Source organism: Babylonia areolata, chromosome 21 (assembly GCF_041734735.1).
Source record: "Babylonia areolata isolate BAREFJ2019XMU chromosome 21, ASM4173473v1, whole genome shotgun sequence".
NCBI classification, from domain to species: domain Eukaryota; kingdom Metazoa; phylum Mollusca; class Gastropoda; order Neogastropoda; family Buccinidae; genus Babylonia; species Babylonia areolata.
Genome location: NC_134896.1, coordinates 29,252,606 through 29,267,086, shown reverse-complemented (window position 1 = coordinate 29,267,086; position 14,481 = coordinate 29,252,606). Strand labels below are relative to the sequence as shown.

At 41.4% G+C, this 14,481-nt stretch overlaps 1 protein-coding gene across 1 annotated transcript in view; it reads right to left on the bottom strand.

Moving 5' to 3' along the window:
* LOC143295659 (protein unc-79 homolog) overlaps window positions 1–14,481 on the bottom strand; it is a 93,403-nt gene that overhangs the window by 2,763 nt on the left and 76,159 nt on the right. Inside the window, 5 exon segments of the mRNA XM_076607274.1 lie at window positions 111–2,373; window positions 3,176–3,220; window positions 3,865–3,942; window positions 11,256–11,396; window positions 13,212–13,262. Coding sequence (XP_076463389.1) covers window positions 2,194–2,373; window positions 3,176–3,220; window positions 3,865–3,942; window positions 11,256–11,396; window positions 13,212–13,262 — 495 coding nt within the window. The 3' untranslated portion in view covers window positions 111–2,193.

The window sequence follows — 14,481 nt, the reverse complement described above, 5'->3', positions numbered from 1 at the left end:
ACTCCCCTCTTCAGACAACACACTGGTCAAAAACTCCTCTCTTCAGAAAACACTGCTTAAAAACTTTTTTCAAACACACTGCTCAAAGACTCCCTATTCAGACAACACACAGCTCAAAAACTCCCCTGTTCAGACAACACAGCTAAAAAAAACTCCCCTGCTCAGACAACACACAACACACTGCTCAAAGACTCCCTGTTCAGACAACACACTGCTCAAAGACTCCCCTCTTCAGACAACACACTGGTCAAAAACTCCTCTCTTCAGAAAACACTGCTTAAAAACTTTTTTCAAACACACTGCTCAAAGACTCCCTATTCAGACAACACACTGCTCAAAAAATCCCCTGTTCAGACAACACAGCTAAAAAAACTCCCTTGTTCAGACAACACACAGCTTAAAAACTCCCCTGTTCAGACAACACAGCTCAAAAACTCCCCTGTTCAGACAACACACTGCTCAAAGACTCCCTATTCAGACAAAACACTGCTAAAAAAATCCCCTCTTAAGAAAACACTGCTTAAAAACTTTTTTCAAACACACTGCCCAAAGACTCCCTGTTCAGACAACACACTGCTCATAGACTCCCTACACACTGCTGAAAAAAACTCCAGTTCAGACAACACACTGTTCAAAAACTCCCCTGAACAGACAATGCATGGTTCAGAAACTGTTCCGATGACACGCTGCCCACAAACTCCCTCTTCAGACAACACACTGCTCAAAGACTCCCAGTTCAGAGGGCACAGCTCAGAGACTGCTAAAAAATAATCCTTTTGTCGTCTCTAAAAGCTCTGTTCTGAGGACATACTTCTCAGACTCCCTGTTCAGACAACACACTTTTCAAAGACTCCCTGTTCAGAAGAAACATTTCTCAAAGACTCCCTGTTCAGACAACACACTTTTCAACACACTTCTCAACAACTTCCTGTTCAGACAACACACTTCTCAACACTCTTCTCAAAGACTCCCTGTTCAGACAACACACTTTTCAAAGACTCCCTGTTCAGAAGAAACATTTCTCAAAGACTCCCTGTTCAGACAACACACTTCTCGAAGACTCCCTGTTCAGACAACACACTTTTCAACACACTTCTCAACAACTTCCTGTTCAGACAACACACTTCTCAACACTCTTCTCAAAGACTCCCTGTTCAGACAACAAACTTCTCAAAGACTCCCTGTTCACACAACACACTATTCAAAGACTCCCCTGTACAGAAGACTCATGGCTCAAAAACTCTGTTCAGATGAAACAAGAGCTCAAAAACTCTCCTGTTCAGACAACACATGGCTCATAAACTCCCTATTCAGAAAACACACAGCTCAAAAACTCCCTGTTCAGATGACAAGGCTCAAAAACTGTTCGGACTGAACATAGCTGAAAAGATCGGACTACAGATGGCTGAAATCTCCCTGTTCAGACAACACATGGCTAAAAAAAAACTTCCCCATCCAAATGACACGCAGCTGAAAAGCTCCCCTGTTCAGACAAGACACTGCTCAAAAACTTCCCTGTTCAGATGACACATGGCTTAAAAACCCTTGTTCAGATAGCACAGCTAAAAAACCTCCCTTGCTCAAACAACACGTGGCTCAAAAACTTTCCAGTTCAGATGACATACAGCCAAAAACTCCTTGCATTAAAAAACAAACTGAACCTTGCCCCCAAAAAACACAAACAAATCCCAACAAGAAAACAAACTCCATCGGATTTCAATTCCTTTCCAGAGGTGTGAACATTAACAGTTCATTAACTCTTTCACCACCAATTTTCTGTGTAAAAAAAAACAAACAAACACTCCCCAGCGCCAAGTATTCTAGATACGATGCTCTCAGTCACAGGCTTCAGTTTATGTCAAAACAATGCAATGCACTCATGCACTTTAAACATGGTCAGGGTGCAAAGGTTAGTAATTATTCTACTGGTGGGAAACTGGCTGCAGCAGTCGAGGTTTGTTACAATGTGAAAAACGGTCTCATCAACACGACCCGTCGATGTCGACAGAAGTTGCCCATGGCAGTGCACTGTGTGGTCAACTAAAGTCGCCTATGGTGGTGAAAGAGTTAAGGTTGTAAGGGAGATGAATGAAATTTGCTTTAGAACTAATTGCTGATATTTAAAGAATAAAAAAAAAAGAAGAAAAGAAACAACAGAAAAAAAAAACCCTCAACAGAACAATCTCCACCTGTTCAGACGACATAGATCTGCGTGGCGGCAGAGGACTGCACCTCGATCTGGCCCAGCTTAAACTGGATGCGCTTCAGCCAGGTGAGGAGGATGTAGGAGTTGAAGGAGGTGTGGTCCTTGGTGGGGTGGGGGGGCTCCCAGTTCTGCACCGCCTGCATCCTCACCTGCAGGTGGCCCGGCAACTGCACACACCAACCATCAAACACGTCACAACGCGCGTCTTGCTGATCGCACACAAAATGTTCAAACTTGAGACTGGTTTATTTGTTCATATACACAGGTACAGAAATTCATTAGTGGTAACGAGTCTGTCTTGGAGGCCAGAGAAACCAAACACATGGGATCAAATACCATACCTGGCAATATTTTTTAACCATCCACTAGAAACTGAGTGGTTGTCTGTATGCTATTCATTCAGATGAGACAATAAACCTTGGTCCTGCGCACAGCATGCACCTGGCGCATGAAAAAGAACCCATGGCAACAAAAGAGCTCTCCCTGGCAGAATTCTGTAGAAAAATCCACTTTGTATACACTTGGAGGCAGAAGACAGAGGCTGGCGCTGCACTGTCTGAGCAGCTCACCCTGGGGAGAGCAGCACGATTCAAAGAGTAATAATACAGTACAACACAATACAAAATGTTCATAATCAAGACTGGTTTTACTGTCTGGTTTCACTGCCCATACACAGGTATAGAAATCCATTGTTCTGACATGTGCAAGCATTAAAATAAAGTGTAAATTAGATAAAGCTGAGTAAGCTGTGAGTAAGTTCCTGTGGAAGACTTGTCTTTCAGTTTGTTGAGGAACTCATTGGAGAAATCTAAGAATATAGCACTAATGGTGCAACTGATTTAATCATACTTCTTGCTTAATTTCTTTCAGTCTATAAATTTCTGTTTCAAGGAATGTAAAGATGTTGGTAACAGAGCAGCTTTGTGACGTACAATATGGTCTTTGAGCAGTAATATCAAGTCCTCTTACCTGGGCATGATAGGAATACAGTATGGAAGTCCACATTGGAAAGAGCTGAAACAAAAGTTAATAATTACATTCCACATCAAACAAGCAGGAATTTTCCTTCCAGTCACCCATGGCAGGAAGGTTAGTGTCATGAACAGAAAGTTAACAATCATATTCCACCCCAAAGAGGAATGTTCCTACCACTTGTCCATGGCAAAGCAGCGTTGTAAACTGATGACTGTGAGGATGCGTGTTTCGGAGAGACATATATCATTGTGAGATTTTTCAATCTGTGGCCAGCAATGTCCACAGTACAAATGGGAAGACTGGGACTACACAGTCGAGTGCCATCATATTTTTGGACATGTCTTTGGGAGCTATGCTCAAACTTCCTGACCAACATTGCAGATGTCTGTATCTCTCTGGCCTGTTGACGCCAGAAAGTACAACCTTCATCCTTGTCACACTGTCCCAAATTTAAATGCTCTCTCTCTCTTTCTCACTCTCTCTCGTTCCCTCTCAGAAGCACATGATACAACACTAACATACACACACACTCAAACACACAATCATGCACACACACACACACACACTTCTACCTTGGCCATCACAGAATAACTGCATACACATATACACACAGAACACTCACGCACGCATGCATGCATGCGCACACACACACCACAAAACACTTCATGAAGACAGCACATTACCTTGGCCAGCACAGAGGAGTTACACTCCTGCAGAGCTTCCATCAGGCTGAGGAAGTGGAGGTTCACCATTTCTGCCAGCTGAAATGTCATCACATTCATATTACATAACATACCGTCATCTATTTCTGCCACCTGAAATATCATTACATTCATATTTAATATGTCTTGATTTATTTCTGCCATATACCTTCATCTATTTGTGCCAGCTCCAATATCATCACATTCATATCAAGTAATACACCTTCATCCATTTCTGCCAGCTCAAATATCACCAGTGTGATCACATTCATATCAAATAATACACCTTCATCCATTTCTGCCAGCTCAAATATCACCAGTGTGATCACATTCATATCAAATAATACACCTTCATCCATTTCTGCCAGCTCAAATATCACCAGTGTGATCACATTCATATCAAATAATACACCTTCATCCATTTCTGCCAGCTCAAATATCATCAGAATGATCACATTCATATCAAGTAATACACCTTCATCCATTTCTGCCAGCTCAAATATCATCAGAATGATCACATTCATATCAAATAATACACCTTCATCCATTTCTGCCAGCTCAAATATCATCAGAATGATCACATTCATATCAAGTAATACACCTTCATCCATTTCTGCCAGCTGAAATATTATTACATTCACATTAAATAATACATCTTCCAACTTTTTCTGCCAGCTGAAATATCATTTTCACATTAAATAATATATCTTCAACTTTTTCTGCCAGCTGAAATATTACTTTCACATTAAATAATATATCTTCAAGTATTTCTGCCAGGTGAAATATCATTATATTCATATTAAATAATATACCTTCATCTCCCTCTCATCTCTGAGTATCGGCCGAATCAACAGCAATCAGTCAGCTTTACCACTCTAGACTTCAGAGCAATCATCCACTGTATGGCACAGCCATCACTATAATGCCTCAATATTTCAGAATAATCTTAAACAGATTTTTCAAGTAATTTCAAAGGTTTGCACTGAAACTGTAAACAGACATAAACTTCTTCATCAGTAAAAAGCCTTGAACAAGAAGTATCCGGTGCAAGTGTTAAAATAACTCAAATGTGCAAGCACAGTTTGTGAAAGGGCAGTGATAATGTTCTCATCAATGTATTTTCAGTTAGGTGAGGCAAAAAACGAAACTTACTGCAAAACAGTTACTTATCGATCACCAAAGATCAATATATAAACAAACATCTGTTAAAGAAGTGCATAATCAATCAATTCTAATCAAACAGACTCTTCTTATGATCACTGGCAAAGTATGCCTTTGTGTTGAACTTTGCTGCGTGGATAATCTGGAAGGGGAATCTTATCTTCTTTTGCTTTTAGTCCAGCTGAAACACAGTGCCATAATAGGACAGAACAGAGAGGCAAAGCCTTCAAGACTCACTTGTGCTTCGCATTTGTTATCCAGTAAAGGAAACATGAGGAGAAAAAAAAAGGTTAAAAAACTGTTAAAACGTGGCCCGTATTAAATATGATATAAATAAGCTTGAAAGAAAAAGTGGGATTGAACCAGGCATGTTCAGTTCTGAAGCAAGCAGATTAATCCCCACTGCTGCGGCGCAACTGCTGTCATTTGACTAAATTTGATATCTAAAGCAATGTTGTTTTCTTCTTCGTGAGATAAATATACGTAGATTGTATTGGTCATAATAACGCCGTTTGAATCATGTACTGTTTTTTGTTTGTTTTTTGTTGTTTTTTTTTGTTTTTTGTGTGTGTATGTAAACATGTCGATAGTGTAGTTAGTATCACTGTGTGTGTTCTGTCCAGAATTTGTATTTTTTCCACTTAATTTTGTGAAAAAGAAAAAATGTCATGTTGTCTAAAACCTACCTTCTAGAAACTCAGTAGGAAGCGATCCGAAAATTCGAATCTCAAAGAAATAAATCGTTAATGATCTGGAAATACAGCTTCATTCGGGAGACTTACAACCTATTATTGGTATGAATGTGAAGATTTTTTTGGTACTATGTTTAAGCCAAATTTGGTATTTCCAGAGAAAATGGCAATGTTAGAGTTTACCACAGACACACAGACAACTGAACACCAGGTTATAACAGAGACTCACTCTGTTTACAAAGTTGAGTCAAAAACTAAATACTGATCCTGTACAACCTGAAAAAAAAAAAACACCTGGGAAAGAAAATTAGAACTGGGGGTGAATGAGTGGGTGGTGGGTGGAACTAATTCTAAAACAGGCAAACTAAAAAAATACCAAATTACTAAAACAAGTCACAGGGAATAGAACTATTAGTCAGACAAGACATGACAAACTCCATAATAATGAGGGTAAAAACTAGGCAATAACATGCTTTTTACATCCAGCTCTTGCCCTACGGAGGCGTAGTAGAATAAGTAAGGTACTGGACTTGTGATCCAGTGGTTAGGGTTCAATCCCCTGTTTCGACCTGGTGTTGCGCCCTTGGTAAAGGCACTTTAACCCTTTCGCTGCCAGGAAAATAAGATTTAAGTGAAATCTATTTGCCAGGGTTTTTTCACAAAAAAATGGGAATAAATTTTCAAAAAATTCTGTGCTCTTTGTATTTTGAGAAAGACAATAAAAGTATATATTTTCTGAATGGTAAATGAATAAAAAATACAAAACACATAATGTTTTCCCATTCAAGAGAGAGTGGGAGATAATTACACTACAAATCGTCCAACAGCATTATGTAAAAACAAAAGAGATTATGGGACTGACATGCACATGCATTTGATATAATTATACTCACGAAGAGATGCATATATTGATTATACATATGATATATTCATGAATCTTGCCTGTCTTGGGCTGAATGGAATCATGTATGCTGTTTCTTTCATTTTATTTCATTTTATTTTTCTTATCAATTTTGTTTTTGATGATCATTGGAAAGAATCATGATTTTTTCTAGTTTTCTGAATAGATGCTTTTTAAGACTCATGTTTGAAATTGTTCGGCTTGTTATGGGGTTTATTTTATAATGATTTTAAGAATTTTAAACTTGGGAAGAGGCATTGGCAGGTTATCTAAATGTCTCTTGTTGTTTACCAGGAAAATCATTTATAACTGAAGTTGTGTTGCCCTGAGCTTTACAAGTTTGCTTCAGAGGGTGGGTATCAAGAGACTTTTGATAATGTGGAGTTTATTAACAGGAATTTAATAAAAGATATACTCCTAAAGCATGGTTGTACATCTGTCCCAGAGGGTTGAGAGTACCAGTATCAGAGCTAGCAGAATCCCATGGTGTAGAAGCATAATCTATAACTGACTATGTGAGCATGAAAGAACTGTAATCGGGCATGTATATTGTTTTATTTTTTTTATAATAGTGAAGGAATACCATGCAGTCAGTCACCTGAAAGAACATTCACAGAACAGTCTACTACCTGCTACGCATGACACAACACAGAACTGTCGAGAACACGAAAATAAGTGACCAAGCAGGGCTGGGGACTGGATAGGGAGGTGGGGAAGTGGGCAAATGGTGAAGGGCACAATAGTGGTCAAAGGACAACTTCAATTGAATCTTTTCTTTTTTTTATTTTCCTAAACAAGCAACATGGAGACAAGACTCGACACTGAGGGATGGGATGGGTGGCGGTTGCAAGAAGGGAGGAGTGAGGGGCCTGGTTTGAGGAGGATGTGGGGGAGGGGGGATGGGGGTTAAGGGAGGAGTTGGGCAGGGGGGGGGCTAAGGAATGCGAGATGGGGGGAGCCGGGGGGGGGGGGGGGAACAACTAATCATGATGTATCATACTCAAAGTCATATCCATGCATGCACACACACACACACACTCACTCTCTTTAATTCTTTCACTCATACACACACATGTGTACATGCACACACACACACACAGACACACACACAAGCACACACATGCAGAGAGTTCAGCAAACAAAAATTATCACTACCTATATCTGTAAACAAAGGCAGCGCTTTATCATAGGGGTGGATCTAGACAGCAGCACACAAAAAAACTGTTATCAAATATTTCCTATTCCTGAATGTTTAGTTCTGGCATACTTCTCCTGAGCATGCACAAGCGTGAAAGTATGCATGAGTTTGTTCATGCGTGTGTTTGTGTGTGTGTATGTTAATTATCAAATCTAAAGCAGAGAAGAAGAAAAAAATCTAGTTGCAACTGCAACAACTGTGTTAAAAAAGTATTTTTGCAACTTTGTTATTATCAATTTCTCTTCCTTTTTTGCACTAGCTCGCCATGATTTCCTGCCCCCTTTTAGTTGAGAAAATGATGTGACAACCACACTGACATTCCACAAGAATGTGAAGAAGAAAAAAAACAATAAGCAATGCTCTTCTATATATCACACACAATGAGGATGACAGACTTACTGGCACACCTGTCAAAACTCAAAACATAAGTGAACACTGACACACATGTCAAAACTTAAGTGAACACTTCCACTGAACGCAGTGTCACAGACTCCACCACAATCCACGATTCTCGAAAACCTGCACACTCTGTGAGTACACCCACACTTGCCACCACAAACTATGAGCCCCCAAAACCTGCACTCCACGAGTACGCTCGCACTTTCATTCACTTTTGCCCACTGTGTGACAGATGGCAACGTTGTGCACTCTCTACCAACAGCAACGTACAAGCCAAACACACTCTACAAAAAAAAAAAGAAAAAAAGAAAAAAGCATAGATATCTATACACTGAGAGACCAAGAAAGACAGGCTTGAACCATCACAGATCACAAGCAAACCTCTCGAGTCGGTTTGTCCTGGGGTTAGTGTTCAATATTTGAAAAAAACAGAAAAATCACCATGCTGAATCCAGTGCATACTGGGTGACAACAGGCAGAGGAAAAAGTTGTGTCACTGACACACAGACAGACAGACAGGTAGGCACAGACATGTACTGTTCATCTTTGCTTGTTTCTGTTTTTTTCAAAACGTTTGTGTGTATCTGTGTCTGCATGTGTGTTCATGTGTTTGTATGTGTCTGTGTGTATGCATGCACATGCATGTGCATGCACATTGTGTGTGTGTGAGTGTGAAAACAGGGTGAGGGAAGGTGTGTGTGTGTGTGTGTGTGTGTGTGTGTGTGAGAGAGAAAACTGGGTGAGGGACAGTGTGTGTGTGTGTGTGTGTGTGTGTGAAAACAGGGTGAGGGACGGTGTGTGTGTGTGTGTGTGTGTGTGTGTGTGTGTGTGTGTGTGTGGGCATGTGTGAAAACAGGGTGAGGGAAGGCACCAGAGACAAAAAGAAAAAAAAAAAGTTAGAGCAAGCGTATTTGTCACTGTGTACAAAAGTGCTGCATTTACAACCAGTAATAAAAACATGTCTAAGATTACAAGCTAGAAAGTCAATTCATACAAGCCTAAAAAAATAAGAGAGGCGTTGGACTCAAAAATAAGAGAACCAAAAAAACACACACACCCCCCACCCCCCCCAAAAAAAAACAACCAAAAAACTTAGTGTTGCAAGGGGATAAAAACATGTCTTTAAACAGAGTAAACACAGTCATGATTTTTGAAACAAAATTTCCTGACATTCCTTTGATACTGAATAACAGTTTTTAAAGAAGGAGCAAAGGAGAACGAAACGAACAAACTGGCTAAACTTTATCAAGAACATTTCAATTGACAGTAGTTATGATCGTGTTTGTTTTTCCCAGAAATGTTATAGTAGACTTGCATTTGCTGAAATGTCATTCGAAGTCTAAATCATTTGTACATTCACTTATGGAGTGAATCAATGTAAGAGAGAAAGAAATGTCTGTTTAATAGGAATGTCAAACTTAGTTTTTGTCTAGAAAAACTTAATTTGAAAGAAATCAATAAACACTTGTGAAGGACATTTAACATGTCCTAATACTCTGAATGTATGTCATAACACTGAAGTTTTATTAAAAAAAAAAAAAAATTTTTCAATTTTTTCACACTTGTTTCATATGAAACCACTGCACTGACGATGTGACTGTATGTTTAAATATTGTTATTATATCCTCCACACTCTACAAGGTGTTTTGAAAAAGGTGAGGAAGAAAAAAGGAAGATAAAAGAAACGGCACAAAATACAGCTGAACAGTAACTAAGAAATAGGTATCAAGAAAAAACATCTATAATGTAAACAAGAAGTAAAAAAGAAAGAAAAACACAAGTTGCCGGTGTAAGTTTCCAGCTAAGGTTCTCTTCTGATGTCTAAAAGAAAACAATGAAGGAAAGAAAATGAGGAAATCCTGCAGACAGTAGGAAACACAGAGAGGACCGGAAAAGATTCAAAACTATTTGCAATGAGCAGTGGGGAAAAGGCAAAAAGGACACATACACACCCTTTCATACACACACACACACACACACACACACATGAATACACACCTATTTCACATTTACATACTAAAATTCACACTCACGCACACACACCTACAGGGGGAACCAACACACACCCCCACCCCCAAGGGGGACATCAAAAGGACACACCCATACAGGAGACATATGAAGGACAGACACACAACATTGGGAGAGACTAAGACAACAAAAAGGAAAAGAATCTGAAACACACACAAACACACACACACACAAAACACTCACACACTTGAGCACACAACACTCCCCCCCACCCCCTCCCCACCTCACCCCCACTTTGCCCATCCACCCAACCCACAGGGACAGAGCCCAACCAAGCCAACCCACAGGAACAGAGCCCAACCCACAGGGACAGAGCCCAACCAACCCAAACCATAGGAACAGAGCCCACCAACCCAACCCACAGGGACAGAGCCCAACCCACAGCCCAACCACCCAACCCACAGGAACAGAACCCACCAACCCAACCCACAGGGACAGAGCCCAACCCACAGGGACAGAGCCCCAACCCACAGGCACACAGCCCAACCACCCAACCCACAGGAACAGAGCCCAACTCTTGAATCAGAGCCCAACCACTCTACCCATAGGAACAAAGCCCAACCATCCTACCCACAGAGCAACAGAGCCCAACCCACAGGGACAGAGCCCAACCACTCTACCCACAGGAACAGAGCCCAACCCACATTGACAGAGGGACAGAGCCCAACCACCCAACCCACAGGAACAGAGCCCAACCCACACTGACAGAGGGACAGAGCCCAACCACCCAACCCACAGGAACAGAGCCCAACCCACACTGACAGAGGGACAGAGCCCAACCACCCAACCCACAGGGACAGAGCCCAACCACCCAACCCATACAAACAGATACCAACCCAAAGACACAGACTCCAACCCACAAGAACACAGCCCAACCACCAAACCCGACGCCCACAGGAACAGAGAGCGGAAGAGAGGGAGGCCTGGGCAGACAGTGCGCGCGCACACACACACACACGCACAAACACACACACACATATATATCTACACTGACCACTTTGGAGTGAGAAAGGAGCTGCAAGATGCCGGGCGTGACGCGTGCCCAGAAGTCCATGATCATGGCCATGTCCACCTGGTGCTGCTCACTGCTGGGCACGTGCATGGCCGCCGCTGACTCACAGTACATCGTCCACAGCTGAACACAGGGCACCAATGGAGTGACATCATGACCAAGTGGTGAGCCATCATAAAATGAGAACTGAATATAGATATCAGAGATGCCAACCCCTGTCAAATGTATGTAGGAATACCGTCAAGTTCGGTCTACTGAGCACACTGGTATATAAGCCGCACCCACTAAATTTTGAAAAAAATTGAAGTTCATACACACATAAGCCGCACTGGCTTATAAGCCACACTTATTACCGGTACCTGAACACATACTGATACTACAGAAAAGCTGTCAATACTGTAGGTTATGGAATAAAACACAAGCAGAAACAACACAAAGAAAAGCAAGCGGAAATACTGCAAGTGCCACACACACACAGAGAATAAACACAACGAAAATAAGATCCATAATTTAGGGATAGTCAAATTTATTCAACGTCGTCCTGCTCACTGAATCCACTGAAATCTTCGTCTTCAGTGTCCGAGTTGAAGAGAACCAGCGCAGCTTTCTCCGCCATCTTGTCACTGACTTCAGCCTCACTTTCACTTGATGAACATGAACGTAAGATGGAGGTCGCTGCTGGTTCATCGCTTGCACTGTCGTCTGCTAGGTCGATCGCTTTCAATTTGAAGGCTGCATCATAGGCGTTTCGTCGCGTTTCCGGCATGATGAGTGTGTGCGCTTGAGAAGAGTAGACCTGAATGCTGATCTGAAGGCTTTAATGTGTGCGGATTTGATTTTTAAATCGTGAACAGTTAGCACACTAACCTGAAACTCATCCAAAAATTCATGGACAGAAATGATTTTGGTGAGTTGAACTTTAAGGGAAGCTTAGAATGGAATGTGACACTCCCGGGATCGTTAAAATCCTCAAATAAGCTGCATCATTGTATTAAATGCAGAGGCTGAAGCTGGGAGAAAAAGCCGTGGCTTATAGACTGAACTTTATGGTAATCAGGAAATTTGGAAGGAATATTTTGAATGTTGTTGGAACACTCAGACTCTGAGCCACATCAGCAAATGTACATTTTATCTACATGGCATACAAACATTTGGGCCTACCTGCAACAAAGTGTAACTGCTACTAGAGGCTGTTTGTCATTGTTACATTAGGCCTGTTTTCCACTGTCCAGTATCTTATTGGTGCTCTGTTTATACTTCCTCAGGAGGTCACCTGAGAGAGGCATAGTGTAGCAAGTGTCAGTCAATGACTTAATGCATTCTTGTGATTTTTCCTTTATGTCCACATTGGGAATCCATAACTTAATCCACCAGGCACAGATGCTATTTAACCGAAACGCAACTTGATTCAGCCTTAGTCTCTCTTGTTCAGGCAAATGATTAAGCTGATTGGTCCACTCAATGCTGTTTCAATGTAAACACGCACGCAATTAGCTGACCATCATCACGTGAGACCAAGGTTAATAGTGACTGTCCTGGCCTCGTGATCGATAGGGTCTAGAGTGTCTGAGTAATGTTTTGACAGGAAAGCATGCTATGTAGTCGAAAATGAACTCATGGGAACAATTTTGATGTTGGCGTAATGTCGGAACAAACTGCCATCGAGCATAACAAAATACGGCAAAATCGAAGCAGCTGGCATATCTGAGTAATACATCCTGTACAAGTACATGAAGGTTGACAACAAGGAAGTGAACCATAACAAAGCAGTGGAACAGTGGGCAAGTGGTAACACACACAATTAGGAAGTGCACATGGAAAAATTTTACAAAGGCGGAGATACCGTTTACACTGAAAAAGCCCCTTGTATTCCCCACGGGGGATGGGGGAGGGGGGGGGGGAAGACAAACAGCTCGTCCACACAACACTGTCACCTACCTGACACAAGATGAAGGCGTGGAACAGAGAGGACATGTGCAGTACAGACGCCTGCAAACACACACACACACACATCTTGTTGAAAATTGTGTACTGTTTCACTCCACACACACATATCTTGTTGGAGATCAGGTACTGTTTCACTCTAGTTTTATTTTTCAACCTTTCAATTATTCTTGCACAGTCAGTTGTCAAGAGTTGGGTATGAATGAGTGAAACTGATTTGTAAAGGGTACCTAAAAATGTCCACACTTAAGTTGTGTTTACAGCGCCAAAGGACATTTTGTGTTCAGATTAACAATGTCTTTTTAACATTCAATAAAAATAAGATGTAAAATCTTTTGTGTTTCAAACAGTCCTAGGCACTCTTGTCTTTTACATTACCAAAAATGTGACCTAACCATATACCATATTCTTCTGTGGCACTATTTCATCCACAGACAGAAAGAAAAGTTGACAGAAAGAAAACAAAGAAATGGCGAAAAGATGAGATGAGAAAGAGAATCAGAAAAAAAAACCTAAAAAGATACACACACACACACACACACACACACACACACGCTCTTGTATACATCAAAACTGAAATAGTACACAAGACTTGAGACAGTCCACAGAACTGAGACAGTACATGTGAGACAGAACTGAGACAGTCCACAGAACTGAGACAGTACATGTGAGACAGAACTGAGACAGTCCACAGAACTGAAACAGTACATGTGAGACAGAACTGAGACAGTCCACAGAACTGAAACTACATGTGAGACAGAACTGAGACAGTCCACAGAACTGAAACAGTACATGTGGGACAGAACTGAGACAGTCCACAGAACTGAGACAGTACATGTGAGACAGAACTGAGACAGTCCACAGAGCTGAGACAGTACATGTGGGGCAGAACTGAGACAGTCCACAGAGCTGAGACAGTACATGTGGGGCAGAACTGAGACAGTCCACAGAACTGAAAAAAGTACATGTGAGACAGAACTGAGACAGTCCACAGAACTGAGACAGTACATGTGGGGCAGAACTGAGACAGTCCACAGAGCTGAGACAGTACATGTGGGGCAGAACTGAGACAGTCCACAGAACTGAAAAAAGTACATGTGAGACACAACTGAGACAGTCCACAACTCAAACTACATGTGAGACACAACTGAGACAGTCCACAGAACTCAAACTACATGTGAGACACAACTGAGACAGTCCACAGAACTCAAACTACATGTGAGACAGAACTGAGACAGTCCACAACTCAAACTACATGTGAGAC